Below are 18,962 nucleotides of genomic sequence, written 5' to 3'. Positions count from 1 at the left end.
TGCTTTATTAACGAGATTTTTAGCACAATGCACAGTGGGCCTGGAAATATATCTAGCAGAAAAAGATAATAACGCTCTGAGATTGCATCAAATTAAGTCGACGTTTTCAGAGAAATTTCTTGGATTAATTAGGCCAACTAAGATGGCGATTTCGATTGGGAAAACTATGCAGTACCATATTGTTCAAGACCGAAAATTTATTGGTCTTCTGTGGAAAAAGTTATCAACCATTTACTTTTGGCCCACTGCACCACGCATACCTACATACTTGTGTATGATTTAAAGGAATGCGCGGTGCACTTGGCCTGAAGGTAAAAGAAAATAACATATAGCGCAAATTAATGTCTAATCGATTTGCGATCTTCGATAAATTTGTTCTGCATAGTTTATCCAATCTTAAGCGAAATTTTCTAATTTTTGAATTTTTTTTTACAAGCATGCAGATTGAAAGAATTATTCAAACTTGACTCGCCTTTCTGTACGTAACAGAATAATATGAGCTGCGATTGGTTAAATAAAATATAATGTTTGTTTCAATATTTTATTTTTAAAGAAAAAAAAATGGAAATACTGTCAAATACCCTTCATTATGGGTATTTCCGGAATCCGGGAGATGTGTAGAGACCAGAAATCAATGTCTGACGTCATTTTGAAATCCAAGATGGCGGCCTCCTGTTAAAGAAAAAAACTGGGAAATAATGTCAAATATCCTTCAAATGTATGTCTGACGCCATTTTGAAGCCGGAAGCCGCCATATTGGATTTCAAGAAGGCGCCTGACATTGATATCTGGCCTATATACGTTATCCCGATTCCGAAAATACCCATATTGAAGGGTATTTGCTAGTATTTCTCAGTTTTCCTTTAACCGGAAGCCGCCATCTTGGATTTCAAAATGGCATCTGACATTGATTTACGGTCTTAATACGTCATCCCGATTCCAAAACTACCCATATTGAAGGGTATTTGCTAGTATTTCCCAGTTTTCCTACAACCGGAAGCCGCCATATTGGATTTCAAGATGGTATCGGTTATCGATTTCCAGACTATAGGCGTCACCTGGAATCCAAAAATACCCATATCTAAGGGTATTTGTCAGACTTCAAAATGATTTCCAGTTCCTTCGCTACCAATATTGTCTATCAAAATATTTGACAATTGAATTAACAACTGTCGCTTGGTACAAACGTTTTACTCGCCTTTTTGGGAGCACTGCTATTTAATTCTTGCCAATGTTTTGAACCAAGAACGGTATACCCGGTTTTGGTTACATATAATTGAACCATGCACACGGTTCAGATTTCGTGAACCAAAACCAAAATTCTAACACACCGGTTTTCGGTTTTCAAGCTGCGGTTCTGAACATCAACTCGAAAGCCGGCAGTCGGTTTTGATTTAGAACACACTGGTGCACGAAAACTCAACCGAACCAGGGTACACGCTTACATAAACACAGGAGTATTTTGTTGAACACGAACTAGCGCACCGGTTAGCACCGGTTGGTTCAGTAGCCCATCACTGCCGCTCTCATACGCTCTCAATATCACGCGTGATATTGTAGCAAAAAATCATGATATTGATTTTACAAGAGCGGCGCCGGTGGTGTGCGTGATTACCTCTCACCCCAGCAGGCCTGGGGTCAATCCCAGTCGGTGCCGCCGGTATGTTTTGAGTCTCACGTCTTCCTTCGGAAGAGGTACAGCCGTTGGTCCCCGGTTCATGAGTTGATGGGTCGATAGGTAGGGTCCAGGTGTGGGAGCTGTGCCTCCCTGGCGTCGGTAGCATTGGTATTCAGCACGGAAAACAAAACAATAAAAAAAAAAATTGATTTTACAAGCTCCTGTGATATTGCGAGAGTATTCACAACGTGTAAAGTTGAAGCTGAATGTTGAACCGACGTAGAAATGATTCCGTTGCACCTCGTTTTTTAGAAAGAATACCATCTCTTTTTTCTCTTCACCGATGGCAGACACGAAGCGACTGTTGCCAGCCGTAATGGAAGCTTAGGTTGCGTTCGGGTGTAAAGCCAAAACCATGAAACTCAATCTTACGAAAGTTCGGTGAGATTTGCAGCTGGTGAGTTTTGTTAGCCTAATATTCCGAGCTGCGATATCACAGCTTGCAATATCAGCCGCAGTCGTTTGCTTGTTGATTTTTGTCTACGAAAATCAACCGTGATCTTGTTCTATGGTGAGACTTGATTTTATGATATTTTCCCAACACTGGCTGGAACATTGAAAATCATTGATTTAGGGAAGATATCGAGTAATGGAGAGTTGACTGTATGTTAACACACACTAAACCGGGAAATTCAAGATTCTATTAAAGATTTGCATTAAATGTATACATAATTTGCAATGTTTCACTACTTGAACAAAATATGTAATGTAGTCGTCGGAAAGCTGCTTTATGTTCGCTAAATGTTCAAACAAAGTTCGTTTCCCCAAATGCACTGCACAGGATTTATACGAAAATATTCATTCTGGGAAAACATGCTTGTTCACGATACAGTCTATTTTAAGAACTGCCACAACATTGCTTGTTACACGGGAAAAAAATTCTATCTACGATACACCATGAATAATATTCATGATATCAAGAGCAATTATTGCGTAACGCAGCCAATATTCCCTAAATCATGAATCATCCGGGTTGAAATCATAAGCTCAATTTGTAGCTTTTAACAAAAAAAATATAAAAAGAAATCAAAATGCACTAGACTGGACTCGAACCAAGAACCTTGAGATCTTTTAAACCCATACTTTGACCACTAGACTATCAGTACTTGTACAAGATGGACGGAAAATGGCGTATAAGAGATACCTATGTAGTGCGGCTTATGAACTCGGTTTGCAAAATACGTGTAACGCTTATAACGGTCTTGATTCCAATGCATTATGAAATCATAAATTTCCATCACGAAATCATGAATCATTGTTATGATTTCATGGGATGGCAAGTTTTTTCATTTCATGATTTTTTATTCATGAAAATGGTGTAACGTTCGTCTCTGTTACTTAAGAAAACGGCTTAAGCGCCACCTTCTGATTTGAAGGACCGTTATCTCTCTTCTAAACCCGGTATGAGACTACCCTTCTCAGGGCAGGTCGAATAGTAATTCCAGAACCGAAAACAACAAATTGACCCAAACGAAATGAGCAAATGAACTGGATTATTGCGGAACATACATTGAAGAAAACTAAGAAAAAAAAAACTAAAGTCAACCAGAACTGAGCGGCAGAAAAGGTTTAAGCTAGAAGGAACAAACAAACTAAATTAAATCAATCAATTAACGACCCCGAATAGGTGAAATCGTTGGTAACTAAACTCGAATTAAAAATATAATATTTCAATGATACGCATAAATTAATTAATAACTAAATCGAATTTATAGAGTTGCACATAGGGCCTATATTTAGGAAAATTGCAAGCATAAAAACTTTATTGTAAATATTCAGTTCACCTTTTTGTACACCCTAGCTTGATCTGGTGACGTCACGCATTTAGTTAACTCAAAAGGGTTCTTCTTTTATTTAATTGTTCACAATAGGGAAGATCTGACCTTGGCGATCGGCGAGGTGCTCCAACGACGATCTACTACCTCAAGCGTTCCCTCGGCGTCTCGAATGTTCTTCGACGAAATCGTTCGTTGTGTTGGCCTTCGTGCGTATCCGTTGGCTCGCGCGTGAACGGCGATACACGGGGTATGCGTCCCCGGAAGATTGGTGGAGTGAGAGTGAGTTGGCTTTGCTCTCTGCCTCACGCCTTGGCGTTACGAGCCGTCGCGAATGGCGTCTTGACTACCACCCGAAAACTGATCGACACAATCGATCGAAGGACGTACGCGCACACGGGCACAAGTTCGAGTCTTCGCTACTTGACTCAGGGAGTTTTCCAACCCCACAATCACACGTGCTAGACTTCGTAGCCGGAACAACCTTCGGCTAATGCAGTCCAAAAAACCGAATCCAGGCCTGACAACAACAATCCAATCTGGACGAACCAATCCAGTCCAGACTAGCAGCCCACGTTGGATGGGCTTAATGACGCCTGAATATTCAAAATACACTCAATTCACTTTATGTTAAATTCAATTTTTGTATAAACTATCCGAACTTTCGAATTTAGTTTTAAGTTATAACTACTATCACTTTCAAAAAAATTTAAGGATCACTTCCAAACTTGATCTTTACTTGATAACTGACTCCACCAGAATAAATCGAGCGACGCGCAAATAGCTTGGTTGAACCTTTTTGCTACGACGCAATTTCCACCTTATAATGTACGTTTTCTATAGAGATTATTTTTTTATTGGTCAGCTGTGGCGGACTAATTTGGAACAATACTTTCCACTGACTCGGCTTTCCACACAAAAGAGCAGGTAGAAAGTAATTTGTGGAAATTTCCGCAACTTACCGAAGGTTTAATTTATTTTTGAATCCAGTTAATTCGCCTTAAATTATACATGTTCGCGCAAGTTTTTATTTATTCCGATAGGTGGCTATAAAAGTACAATAGAAAGCTTACAATTGGTATAACTAAAAAGGGATATTTTTAGACTAGGAAAATATTCTCTTTACAATGGAAGCGGATTTGTTTCCGTTTAGAAGCATATACAGAGGATGTAGGGTATCCTCACTTACATGTGTTGTACATGTCATTTGTTTTGCGTGAACAAAATTATTTGCAACTGTTTGTTCTCGATCCGGTATAATTAGGAAATTTTAAGAATTTGTATGGTATGTCTTTATGTAATTACCTGAAAAAAAAAACAATCCAATACAAAGAACCGGTTCTCTCAAAAATCGCTTTTTAGTGGTTACCTCCCAAATAGCAAGGTATCAAAAGAAGTTTGTTTACTTTAACGGTACTAAGGAACACTGAAAGGAAAAAAAAACGCTTGCGTAATTAGAAAAATATTTTCAGTAGGGAATTTTTAGTAATCTCGTCAATCTAAGCAGCATCCTCACTTCTATTAGCAATTTCTCAGCGTCATGCACACATATGACGGCTCTGTTTGTTTACATTTATCTGCTGCTTTCTATTCTTACCATTCCAATCAACATAATTATCCAAAACGGACCAAAAACGTGTTTATGACGCTCCAAACTTTTCAGTTGAGTGTGAATATTGTTGGCAGCCTCTTTTTCTTCGGCAATATTTCCACTTCAACTGCGTGTTAACCAACTGTTTTACTATCGACAACTTGAAATCAGCCGTATTTCGTAATGCATATGTTTTCTGTCAATTAAATCTTGGCAAAACAGATTTGCTCAGTCGTAAACATGTAATCAGATTGAAGTTGAAAGACTAAGGAATCATTCAAATACTATCAGCGAAGTGTTTTGGTTAAAAAATACAGTAGCGTGTACATGTTGATTGCGGAAAACAGTCAATGGGTGCCGAAGCCATCATATAATTTTGAAAAATCTTCATCGATCATTCTCACCTGGCTGAAAGGTGAAACTACATAAGTAAACTCAATGAAAGTAGATAAAAAATACCATGCCTGAATGAACTAACATTCAGAGGTCATTCAAATGGATGACGAGCTCTCACAATGTGAAAAAAGCGAAAGGCTAATAAATTCAAGCATGAAATCTGAGGTTTGAGCTTTTCCGAACACTGACAGTAACTGAGTAGGTAATATTAATTTTTGAACGAAAGTTGTCATCATTTTGTGTCTGACATGAAAATTGTGTGAGCAGAGCTCGATATTTGTTGTTTATATTATATTTAAGTTTAAAAACTGTTTGTTGTCATAGGGTTAAGATCTAATTTTCGTCATACTAAGCACAACCCGTTCTTACCCTCTCTCATACGATCGGGTTGGAACAAATAATGGAATGGTTTTGTAAAGAGTAACAAATTGTTGAGATTTGCTAAAAATCTTACATCGCGTCATTCCTTCAATTCCTTCAAACGAGTTTCAATTCCGTCACAACGAATTGAAACGCTGTTGAATTCACTTCGGCATACGAATGAAGGGAGAAAAAATAATTGGCTAGGAGTGCTTCTTTTGGTTTCGAGAAGAATGGATGTAAATATTCATATGTATTATGCGTTCTTGACCTTGTTTTATAGCTTTTGAACTAAATTATCGTACCAAACGTATAATTGATAAATTTTATGTTTCTGTTCGATGCTCTAATCTAAGAAGAATCCAATAAAAAAAAATCATATTACCTATATTCAGAATCCGATTTGAATCATTAATTGTCTCGGAGTGTTTTTTTTTCAATGAGTTTATTTGTCAGGTACAAATGGTCTCAGAGTGATGTTTCAATGCTAAATTTTGATATGAATATCTGAGCTGTGACAAAATGTAATTCATAGCTTCTTGTCACTGTGGCGTGACAAGTTTAATTCGAGCACAGAAACGCTTTGTTACTTCAGCTAAATGAACCGTAACGATTGCTTGGCAAACAGCAAACAGGCAACTGCATTTGCCAAATAGTAACATTCTCCCCTTCGGATCTCTCATTTCAGGCAGACGGTTTGAACCAACAATGCACGAGGCTAGCAATTACAAGGTGGTGATGAAGCTAACGATAAAGGAAATCGACATCGGCGACTTTGGCACATACAAATGTGTGGTCAAGAACTCCCTAGGCGAAACGGATGGATCAATCAAAGTGTATCGTAAGTACATAGAGAACTTCCACTTACTGGTTTCATGTTGCCACTGTTGCATTGCTCTGGTTGTCTTGTGGCAGAAATTCAATTCTACCTTTCAAAATAAGCTGCAATTTTAACATTTCAGTATTCTGCTGCTAGAAATAATCATACAAATCTCATTCTCTCTCAGTGCAAGTCACTACCTCGGGACATGACTTTTGCTGTTCTATAACAGGTCTGCTTGCTTTCGAAATTGTTTAATATCAAATAAAATCAGACACACAACTCGAGTAATTTATTCTCAGTTGGTGATCGAAATCGAGGGAACCAGCAAAGGGCAAAATAGCTCCCTAGAATGTTTTCCATACAAGCCCTTCGTAGACCCCTCACGACACAGAAAACTATGTACTCAAGCTTTGCGGCACTGGTTCTAGGTAGTACTTGCATCACATTGTATTCGAAATATGCTCTGAACCTCGGTTATGCGTGAGATGCTATAAAGAGGGAATACAAGGAGAAAATATCATAGAGCTGTTTCCATTGCTGCTGCAGATGCCGCTGTTTGTACAAAAGTATACAAAACAAGGCAGGAAGGAAGCGTTTCTCTGTTCCCCAACAACGGGAGCAATCTACTAGCAGAAGCTTTCATTCGTATGACTCTATTTCCATGCACATTTATATTTGTGCTTGTTTCATTCATATTTATACCTCCCTGGGATGAAACTTGATTTGTAAAGTATAATAGAGCTCGTGTCCTGTAAACACAGTCCATTTAATACTGCGAATATGCTATCTCCAGCTTATTCGATGTGTCGACACGCTTTATACTTAAGTTTATGAGATTATATGAATTTTAAGTGTTTGTACATCATGAAGAAATGAACTTCAATATTTTTACAATACAGTCAGATTGGACCAGTATGCTCGGGTTACTCGCTATCTGTAGGTGGAAAAAGGTATGTTTGTTTTATTTTTGATGCAATGAAACGTGTTAAGGGCTGTTCATAAACTACGTAGACAGTTTTTTTTGGGATTCTTAATCCCCCCTCCCCCTGCGTAGACAATTGTCCATACAAAAATTTTAAAATTTGTATCACTGGGCCGTGGATAATTGTCAACCCTCCCCCCCCCCTTCCCTACGTAGTATATGAACAGCCCCTTAATTGCAGTTATGAACAAAATTCAATTACTGATACAATAAGGGTCTGATTTTAGCAATATGTAAGTTTTAAATTTAAAGCTTTCCACAAGTAATTGCTTAATAATTGCAAGCTTGGTTATCTGATCACGCCCAAAGCTTCACAATTATCCATAAAATCTTAGAAAAGTATTCATTATGGACATTTGAAATTATATTCTAATTCACTTATTCATGTATCCTGCACGCCTAATGATGCATAGGACCAACGTGAATGTTTTGCATCCTGGGCGGCTACTCGCTTTTGCCATAACCCGGACCATTTATTTCCATAAGCCCCTGGGTCTGCCTCTGCTGCAATGTCCAGCCGGGTTCCAATTCAGCGCTTGCCCATCGTAGTGTGTGGCCAACCAACCTCCACTTACAATCTCGGATTTGTATTGATATTGGTATCAGTACATTACATCGACGATGGAGCTCAATATTCTAGATCCAGTTTTGAGGCCACCATGCACGAATTATATACCGCAGCCATAGGTTGATAACGACCTGTCGCTTTTGAGTGTTCTCCGCCGATACACACCTCGTATCGCTGGCGTATTGACAACACAGGTTTCACGTTTGAATAGAAAATTCGCATTTTGGTGCGTTGATTTATCTGATCAGATTTCCAAACATTTCTTAAACTCACAGAGCAGATTTAGCCTTCTTGCTTCGTGCACCTAAATTGTCACTCTTGGTCCCATCGCTATCTGACGCTATCTTGCTACCAACACATTGGAAACTTCCATCTTTGTTCACTGTTTGGACCGCTACTGTTAAAATGGCATGATTGTCCGTGTTAACATCCAACGATTTGGTCTTGTTGACGTTGATGGTGAGACCCACCGCAGTGGAGTGTTCAGCTAGGTCAATAATCTTAGAACGCTGTTGTGCTAAGAAAGCAACATCAGCCAAAAATTGAAATCATTGAGATACTCCATAGTGATAGGCTGCCAAATCAGCCCACGGTCCGGTACACGATCAATTGCACCTAGTGAGCTCATCGTTTTTGTATACTAATCAGTGAATCCAAACACAGAAAGCAACCAGTAATAAAGACAATACGCTTGCGTCTACTACCACAATAAACTTAATATAGCATGATCGATTGAGAGGGTAGATAGAAAACGATTTATTGTTTGCAATCTTTGTTGCAATAAACACGGTTGACGACAAAGCTTGATCAGAGCGCTAATATTATATCTTCAGGGAATCAAGAAAATCTTCCAATGCTTACCGACGATAAAAACACTAGTAAACGGACTCATGATCAGTGTACATCTCAGATCATAGATTTAAGTTACACATAAAGCATAATCAACTGATATGATAACAATCACTGTGTCTCGAAATCTAGGAACTTGCTTCGGCAAAGTTGTTCTGGAGGTCAAATACCCTACAATATGGATATTTTTTAAACCGGGATTATATGTAGATGTAGATGTTGAAACTGATATGATGTGTATAGACCAAAAATAGATGTCCGCCGCTATTTTGGAATACAAGATGGTGGCCATTGGATTCATAAAAACTGTCAAATACTCTACAATTCAGATATTTTTGGAACCGTGATGACGTGTAGAAGTCGAAAATCTCCGTCGTCTTCTACACTGAAAATATTATTTCGTTATTTCTGTTAAGTTCGTTTAGTAGATCCAGCTTTCGTACATAAACACATATTTCTTAAATTGTACTAAACATTGGTATTAAAGGGTGATACGGTCAAAATTTGGTCAAGGGAAAACGCGTGTAAATCGGTGAAATCGTTTATTTAAAAAATCAAATTAAATTTCTTTTTCAAGTTCAATTAGTATAAAATTCAGGAAAAATATTCAGTTAGGCTTCCGCTTTTCCAAATCCGAATTGCCGGGCCTTACGCTTGACCCCTGCCATCAGATTTTGTACAGCCACCTTGTCCACCTTCTTCGCCGCAGAAAGCCAGTTTGCCTTGAACTGCTGCTCGCCCTTAGCAGTTTTTTTGGTCTTCTTTAGGTTCCGCTTGACAATAGCCCAGTATTTCTCAATTGAGCGGAGCTCTGGCGTGTTGGGAGGGTTCTTGTCCTTGGGAACCACCTGCACGTTGTTGGCGGCGTACCACTCCATGGCCTTTTTACCGTAATGGCAAGATGCCAAATCCGGCCAAAACAGTACGGAACAACCGTGTTTCTTCAGGAAAGGCAGCAGACGTTTATTCAAACACTCTTTCACGTAAATTTCTTGGTTGACAGTCCCGGAAGCTATGAAAATGCTGCTTTTCAAGCCACAGGTACAGATGGCTTGCCAAACCAGATATTTCTTTGCGAACTTTGACAGTTTCATGTGCTTGAAAACATCTGCTACCTTTCCCCTTCCTTTTGCCGTATAAAACTCCTGTCCCGGAAGCTGCTTGTAGTCGGCTTTGACGTAGGTTTCGTCGTCCATTACCACGCAGTCAAACTTCGTCAGCATCGTCGTGTACAGCCTCCGGGATCGCGCTTTGGCCGTCGTATTTTGTTTATCATCGCGATTTGGAGTCACTACCTTCTTGTAAGTCGATAGTCCGGCTCGTTTTTTGGCTCGATGCACGGTTGTAGACGATACACCCAGCTTATTTGCGGCATCTCGGAGAGAGAGTTAGGGTTTCGCTTGAAACTACCGGCAACTCTCTTTGTCGTCTCAGCGGCTTCCGGTTTTCGATTTCCCCCCGATCCAGACTTCCTGGCTGTCGACAAACGTTTCCCAAACACTTTAATTACATTTGTAACGGTTGATTTGGCAACTTTTAGCGATTTTGCCAACTTTGCGTGCGAGTAGCTCGGATTTTCGCGATGCGCGAGCAAAATTTTGATATGTTGCTCTTCTTGCTTGGACGGCATTTTGACAACTGAAGAGTGAATTCCAAAATCAAAATAGGAGCAACATTCTACACACACACACCTTCAAAATGAGGGGTGTTCAGGTTTTTTAAATGCAAAATTGAAAGAAATACGTCAAGTTGATATTGACCAAATTTTGACCGTATCACCCTTTACCTGTCAACTGCCACATTGCTAATATAACACCCTATTTTTTTTGTAAAAAAAAGTTGGTTTTATTTGTCAGTTTGTTTTATAACAGTAATTATAATTTGTTTTTGTTTTTTTATAAATCGAGGTGAGTTTCAGTGCGTCTACATTAATTCTTTCATTACATTCACAAACAAAGCAGTTGTATTTAATAAAAACACTACCCGAGCAAAGTCGGATATCAAAATAATATCAAAATGGTTTAAAATTATGTTTTTTAAATCATATTGCTCACATATTTTGATACACTATTTTTAAATTTCTAGTTTCTATTTTGATACTTTTTGATATTTCTAAAAAATATAATTAAAAACAAAATTTGATATACTTTTTAAAAAAGCTTCCACATTTATCACTGAAATCTACATTTAGTTATTTTTTTTTTCTTGCGAGTCAATCAGCATGCTTACTATTTTCTTAATGAACATCACAAAAACAATTCAATCTGAACATTGCATTAGGTCCTAAGTAACATTGATCGATTCTCTTCGTCGACATTCTCTTTCGTTAATAACTTGAGTAAAAAACCGTTTCTTGTTGTGTTTGTCTATTACGTGCTAGATAAAAGCTTCTTTTACAGATCCGTGTGCTGAAAATACCTGGGAATGTCTTTACATGGCCGTGGAGATACAAAGAGAAAGTCGACGAAGATAATCTGCCAATGTTACTTAGGACCTAATGCAATGCTCAGCTTGAATTATGATTTGTAAAGTTATATTTTACAACATTTATTGATCTCTACCTGTGAATTCAATTTACTTATCGATATAAGATAGATATCGATAGAACTGATTGAAATATAGGTTTGTTTTTATTTTGAATAAATGAAAACTTATTGATAACATTTTTTGATTTTGAATCTTGATATCAACCAATAGATTTCAAAACATTCAGATTACTAAATTTGATATCATGATATCAAAATAACAACTTTTCTAGTTTTTGTTTTGTTTTCCTACCATAGTTATAATAACATATTGATTACTTATTTTGTTTTAAATTAACGAAATTACTGATATCAAAACGCATACATGGATTTGTTATCAAGAAAACATGATTTGTTATCTTTTTGTTATCCTTCATATACCATTAAGATCTCATTTTTGTTATGATTACTGTTAACTCGACCACACGGTAGGCAAAATATGTTATCACGAACGCTTATATCAAAATATCAACATTAGTTTTCATTTTGTTTTCATTCTCTGCTCGGGTAAGCACTTCCACGCGCCTTCTTCAGTCTACTCCTGCTAGGGCAGGTCTCACTAAGTCTTCAAAAGAGAGCCGTCTCCATCCATTCATGATTGCTGTTGAACCGTCCAAGCCGGGCCGACACGAGCACAAGCACAACATTTATCCAGAAGAGTTTCAGTAGTGTGATTGCCACAATGTGTGCAGTTTTCGTCCGGTACTCTTTGCATCACGAACAGTAGTTTTCGGTGCTCGATTTTCCCATTCACGAGCAGGTAGAGTTTCGATCGCTGCGTGAAGATAGCTGCTTTACTACAATGTTATGCCACGTGCGTAGCAGTAGAATTAAAAGCAAAAAAAACGTAACAAGGATAGCGGCTCCGGTGGTGTAGTGGTAAGCGTGATTGCCTCTCACCCCAGCAGGTCTGGGTTCAATCCCAGTCGGCGCTGCCGGGATGTTCTGAGACATAACATATCTGATCACGCCTTCCTTTGCGGAAGGGAAGTCCCCGGTTCATGAGTTGATGGATGGGTCGATATGTAGGGTCCAGGTGTGAGAGCTGCCTCCCTGGCGCCGGTAGCATTGGTGCTCGGCACGGAAAACAAGATCGACGGAAAACAAAGCAAGGAAAAAAAACGTAATAAGGGACATAGAGATAGAATAATTTGCTTTCTCTCTATACTCTTCACCCATGTCCGACACGAAATCACTGCTGTCAGTAATGATGGGTGTTTTGGGTCGCGTTCGGGTGTAAAGCAATAATCTTGAAACACAAACTCACCACAGTTTGGTTATAATCTTAGTATCGTAGCTTGTAAGTAAGCTAGGTTAGCAACGATGTCACAGCTTGTATACTTGTTGGGCTTGTATGCTTGTTATGCTTGTCCGCTGTTGTATGCTTGTTGATATTTGTCCACGAAAATCAAGCGTGAACATGAGAGAGATTGAAATTTCATTTTTTGATATTTTCTCACGACTGATACACACTGAATGTTTCAGGATGATATTTTCGAGGTATTCCTTTCGTGGGATGCTTTTATACAGCGTTACAGATAACGATTTTTCCGTTTTTACTTAATTTATTGAAAGGACTTTTTTACATTATTCAATATTACCAACAATATACGAAACTAACGATTTTAAATTGGCTCACTACTTGACTAGCCTAGCCAAGCAAATCGATTAACGTATCCCATTCTAGTCGAAATTCTAGTACTACACTATGTTTGTTTTGATTCGCTGTGAAAGTTTGACAGATAAAATGAGGGGTTATTGGATTTTCCTATGTTTCGAGGGGTGAATCGATTAGCTTGGGACCGAAGAGAGTACCAGAGCTGAGCTAAACGTTGAGCACGTTTCTTCGGGACCTACTAGTCTTAGAGTTACCTCTGTGATATTACCGATGACATGAACTGACAGGGTATTTTTGAACAAAATTGTATCTGAATTAAACCTGTTTAATTGTTACGGTTGAACATATAATCGGAATAATTTTCTTTAGCAAAACAAAATATGATAAGTTAAGCAAAATAATACAAATACGTACTAAAGTAATAAATGATTACGAGGGTCCCCTCCCTAACCATAGAGCCCGGGGAAATTGCCCCCTTTGCCCTCTCTCAAATCTAGCCATGATAACATCACAGAAAACTAGAAATGTAGTTGAAAAGCCGCAGTGAAGAGTTCTAAAATGGGTCTATTACCTAATGATACCATTAATTGACAAGTGGTCCACAATAGGGTCTATCATGTACAATTATAAAGCTTCTTCTCAGAGCAATATGGTGAAACAATTTGCATCAGCCAAGTTTTCACCTTCAGCATAATGGCAAGGATATTTTCATCGCTAATGTGATAATTTTCGAAAAATGTACATCCTTTCGTTTGAAAAATATTTCTAGTCATCTTAAAGTTCAACCAATTTCCAAAACTGGTGAAAAATTCGCGTCAACGCTTCTATTAGCATTTTCTCAGCGTCACGCGTATGAGTGACGTGTTTATTTGTTTACATTTATCTGCGCTTACTTCTCTGTCCATTCCAATAGACAGAACTGTCCAAAACTGTTTGAATACGATTTTACCTCGCTCCAAACTTCTCAGGTGATTGTGACTGTTGCCAGCAGCCTCTTTCAATTTGAATTGCGTGTTAACCAGCTGTTCCATTATCGGCAACTCGAAATCATTCGCATTTTGTTGCACATAAAATTAACGCTAGATTTGGTATAAATTTACGCGATATTTCGTGTAAATCTAAGCGCAATATCGCATAAATTAGCAATATTGTATGCAAGCTTGCAAACGATTTGGCTGTTTATGCCAAGTATAGCTCAAAATTAAACGAAAGGAGATTTTACGCGATAGTTAATGTTCAGAATTTTTTTCTGTGTAGCATAACAAATTGCACAGTTGTAAAAATGTAATCAGAATGTAGCTGAAAGAGTAAGGAGCCGTTTGCATATATTCAGTTAAGTGTTTTGATGAGAAAATGCAGTGAAATTAACATTTACATTTTGATTTACTAAATCAGTCAATGGGTTCAGAAGCCGACGTTTACCTTAAATTAAAACGGTACTCAATTTTGCATCATTAATATTCTTCTTTTTTTGTTCATCATACATTTCAGATATCCCGTCAACCACGACTACACCAACGAGTCCTTCGACGACTACAACGTTGCCAACTACAATGGACATTCCATACCGAAAAAATTGTAAGTATCAAAATAGCCAAAATTTTAATCACAGCCCTAGTAACAATTTCGGTTTTTGAGGGTTCTCTAGACCATGATTTAGACTTGTGGAACGCTTTAAAACCTCAATAAAGCTTCCAATGTTACTTGCGAGTAGCAATTCTATGCACGCTGGAAAGAAAAATAGCATGTTACCAGTTTTACAGTATGTAGATTTTTCCTAATTTTTGATTTCTCTACAAATATTGCTTCTATATATGAAAAAATTTCTACATTCTGTTCTTTGTAGTTAATAGCGATTTTACGTAGAAGTAATATTGCGAACAAAATGTATAATTATTGATAGGTTAGGCAAATTTCGCCTAAAAACACCCTAGGTGTGAGGGTTGTCAGAAGCAGTATGAAGCACCCCATTTATCCTATTCAGACATTTTTACGAATTTCTTTAATTTCCACCAAGAATCATAAAAAAAACGACTTACTTTTCATTGTAATAGAAACACCTCGTATATGCACGTTATGTGTATGGGGAAACTTTATAACAAAAAAAAGCATCGCTATATCTGTCACCACTTAAAAATATAGTTTTTTATCATTCACTTGACACCATTTTGAAAATAATCCACCGAGAGATCCCAAACAACTTTTTTTTTTTAACTATTTATAGACACATAATGTTAACGTAAGAAACAAACTTGTATGAGTACAAATGTTGTTGCTATCACAAGATCATGCAAAGTGAGGTTTATTTGGAAGCTCAACTTATAAAGTACACACTACGAAAAAGCCAAGGTAATGTCGGTGCCCTGACATCAGTTAAAAGTAACGAGAAAATCAATTCAACCGAACGCACTTTTCGTCTTGTTGCGATTGCAGTTTAGGAACAGCTAATTTTACCGGACATGTTTGTTTTTGTTCCATGATTCACACCTCGTGAAAAGATAGTTAATTCTTAGTAAAAAAATAAAAGGTGCTTTTTTTTTCCTTAATTTGTTTTCCGTCGATCTTGTTTTCCGTGCTGAGCACCAATGCTACCGACACCAGGGAGGCAGCTCCCACACCTATCGACTCAACAACTCGTGAACCGGGGATCCCTACGTGATCAGAGATGATATGCCTCAGAACATCCCGGCGACGCCGACTGGGATTGAACCCAGGCCTGCTGGGTTTACATTACGAAAATTGTTAGTTGGGTTGTGGCTGTTGGTTGCATTGCGGTCGCAACGGAAGATCTAATAATGATCAGAGAATAACTGACTAGATAAGGTGCGTCCATCGAGCCACGTCTCTGTCAATACATCAACGTGATAATAGAGGTCCGAGCTGGCTAGCAGGAATTCTTTGACACTAGAATTCATACCACCGACATTTTGGTAGAAAATCAAAATGTTAATGGTGCTAGTAGCCGAGTATGAATCATCAACATAGCCACTGCAATGTGAACTCACGTCAGGAAGAGAAACTTCTGTATTCGCGCTGTACTTGCCTGATAAAGCAGGCTGGGCTACTTCCGACCACAGGACTGGGACGACTGTGAGCGCAAGCAGCAAATGGCAGGACCGGGTCAGAGAGATTATGAGCTTCCCTAGTATCTTTCACGATGCGTCCCGGGTCATTAAACAATTTTCGGGTACAGTTGAGTTATCAATTCAGAATCGATGTTAATCGTGAAACTGATTGGCTGAGATTGTGAGAAGAATTGTCACGCAGAGTATGTCCAATATTACAAATATACTAGCCTGGAAAAGCTGTCACTGAGTTGAATGATGTCTGCAAGCGGAACTGGGTTGAGGAGGTCAGGGACTCCCAAAGAGCTTTCTACGGTGCGTCTCGGATGTGAATAAGCCAGGAAAGCGTTCGTTCTATGCATAACAGCCTTAGCTACGGGTAAGGCGGCAACATTAGACCCGACTGTCATAGTGCGATCCCGATGAAAGAACGTTTTGGCTGAACGACGAGAATGTGTATTTGTTATATTGTAGCTTTCGTGAAGAACCATCGATGAAGAAGTAGCTTGAAGAAACTATCACTTTGAACAAGAGTTCCCGGTTGGAAGATGTCATAGTACATTCCAGCATTTGTCTCGGTTGTTCCATGATAATAGAATTATTATTGTCGGCATCAAGATCTGGACATGTTAAACCACGCACTGGACTAGCACTGGAAATCAAGAATCCATTAGGAGCAGAATTACTATGATAACACACATACTTGCCAAAAATTACAATTCAAGCTGAACATTGCATTAGGTCCTAAGTAACATTGATCGATTCTCTTCGTTGACCTCCTCTTTCGTTAATAACTTGAGCACATAACTGTTTCTTGTTGTGTTTGTCGTATTACGTTCTAGATAAAAGCTTCTTTTATCGATCTGTGTGCTGAAAAAACCTGGGAATGTCTTTACATTGCCATGGGGATACAAAGAGAAAGTCGACGAACAATCGCCGGCTACCTCGCATAACTGGTTCCAAAGGACAGCAAAGCCGTAAGCGACGATGGTTTGTTGATATTTGGAACCAAATTCACGTATGGAAAATCAATGAGTGTAAAGGGTGATACGATCAAAATTTGGTCAAGGGAAAACGCGTGTAAATCGGTGAAATCGTTTATTTAAAAAATCAAATTAAATTTCTTTTTCAAGTTCAATTAGTATAAAATTCAGGAAAAATATTCAGTTAGGTTTCCGCTTTTCCAAATCCGAATTGCCGGGCCTTACGCTTGACCCCTGCCATCAGATTTTGTACAGCCACCTTGTCCACCTTCATCGCCGCAGAAAGCCAGTTTGCCTTGAACTGCTGCTCGCCCTTAGCAGTTTTTTTGGTCTTCTTTAGGTTCCGCTTGACAATAGCCCAGTATTTCTCAATTGGGCGGAGCTCTGGCGTGTTGGGAGGGTTCTTGTCCTTGGGAACCACCTGCACGTTGTTGGCGGCGTACTACTCCATGGCCTTTTTACCGTAATGGCAAGATTCCAAATCCGGCCAAAACAGTACGGAACAACCGTGTTTCTTCAGGAAAGGCAGCAGACGTTTATTCAAACACTCTTTCACGTAAATTTCTTGGTTGACAGTCCCGGAAGCTATGAAAATGCTGCTTTTCAAGCCACAGGTACAGATGGCTTGCCAAACCAGATATTTCTTTGCGAACTTTGACAGTTTCATGTGCTTGAAAACATCTGCTACCTTTCCCCTTCCTTTTGCCGTATAAAACTCCTGTCCCGGAAGCTGCTTGTAGTCGGCTTTGACGTAGGTTTCGTCGTCCATTACCACGCAGTCAAACTTCGTCAGCATCGTCGTGTACAGCCTCCGGGATCGCGCTTTGGCCGTCGTATTTTGTTAATCATCGCGATTTGGAGTCACTACCTTCTTGTAAGTCGATAATCCGGCTCGTTTTTTGGCTCGATGCACGGTTGTAGACGATACACCCAGCATGCGGCATCTCGGAGAGAGAGGTTAGGGTTTCGCTTGAAACTACCGGCAACTCTCTTTGTCGTCTCAGCGGCTTCCGGTTTTCGATTTCCCCCCGATCCAGACTTCCTGGCTGTCGACAAACGTTCCCCAAACACTTTAATTACATTTGTAACGGTTGATTTGGCAACTTTTAGCGATTTTGCCAACTTTGCGTGCGAGTAGCTCGGATTTTCGCGATGCGCGAGCAAAATTTTGATACGCTGCTCTTCTTGCTTGGACGGCATTTTGACAACTGAAGAGTGAATTCCAAAATCAAAATAGGAGCAACATTCTACACACACACACCTTCAAAATGAGGGGTGTTCAGGTTTTTTAAATGCAAAATTGAAAGAAATACGTCAAGTTGATATTGACCAAATTTTGACCGTATTTTAAACAGGTGAGGCACAGTAGATTTATCGTCGCTTTCTTTCTCCGACTGATTAAATGGATGACAGAGTTTGACTTCACACTCCTTCAACCGTTTAAACAGCGGGATAACGAAAGAGATGGTAAACTCAATGAGCCTTACTCATTTAGATCTCATTGATGGATTTTCAGTAGGCCGATTTGACTGCACATCCCGCCCCTGTTTGTTCGTTTTTCGCTTCAGATCAGACCATCCAACCAACACGGGGAAAAATCCGATCTCCGAAATGAGAAAAATGACTCATGATTTCATGAACACAGCGTATTTTCGTGTTATGAAAATACACCATGAATAATATTCATGAAATCATGAGCAACTTTTGCGTAACGCAGCAAACATTCCCAAAATCATGAATCATCCTAGT

The 18,962-nt window shown here is 38.9% G+C and overlaps 1 protein-coding gene across 1 annotated transcript in view; it reads left to right on the top strand.

Moving 5' to 3' along the window:
- LOC135701758 (lachesin-like) overlaps positions 1-18,962 on the top strand; it is a 105,378-nt gene that overhangs the window by 79,714 nt on the left and 6,702 nt on the right. Inside the window, exons 8-9 of the mRNA XM_065222685.1 lie at positions 6,489-6,641; positions 14,657-14,743. Coding sequence (XP_065078757.1) covers positions 6,489-6,641; positions 14,657-14,743 — 240 coding nt within the window. The remainder of the gene's footprint in view (positions 1-6,488; positions 6,642-14,656; positions 14,744-18,962) is intronic.

The sequence above is a fragment of the Ochlerotatus camptorhynchus genome, unplaced genomic scaffold, assembly GCF_037179485.1.
Source record: "Ochlerotatus camptorhynchus isolate MF236.1 unplaced genomic scaffold, CSIRO-AGI_Acam_v1.1 ptg000176l, whole genome shotgun sequence".
Lineage (NCBI taxonomy): Eukaryota > Metazoa > Arthropoda > Insecta > Diptera > Culicidae > Ochlerotatus > Ochlerotatus camptorhynchus.
This window is presented reverse-complemented; position numbering and strand designations above follow the sequence as displayed.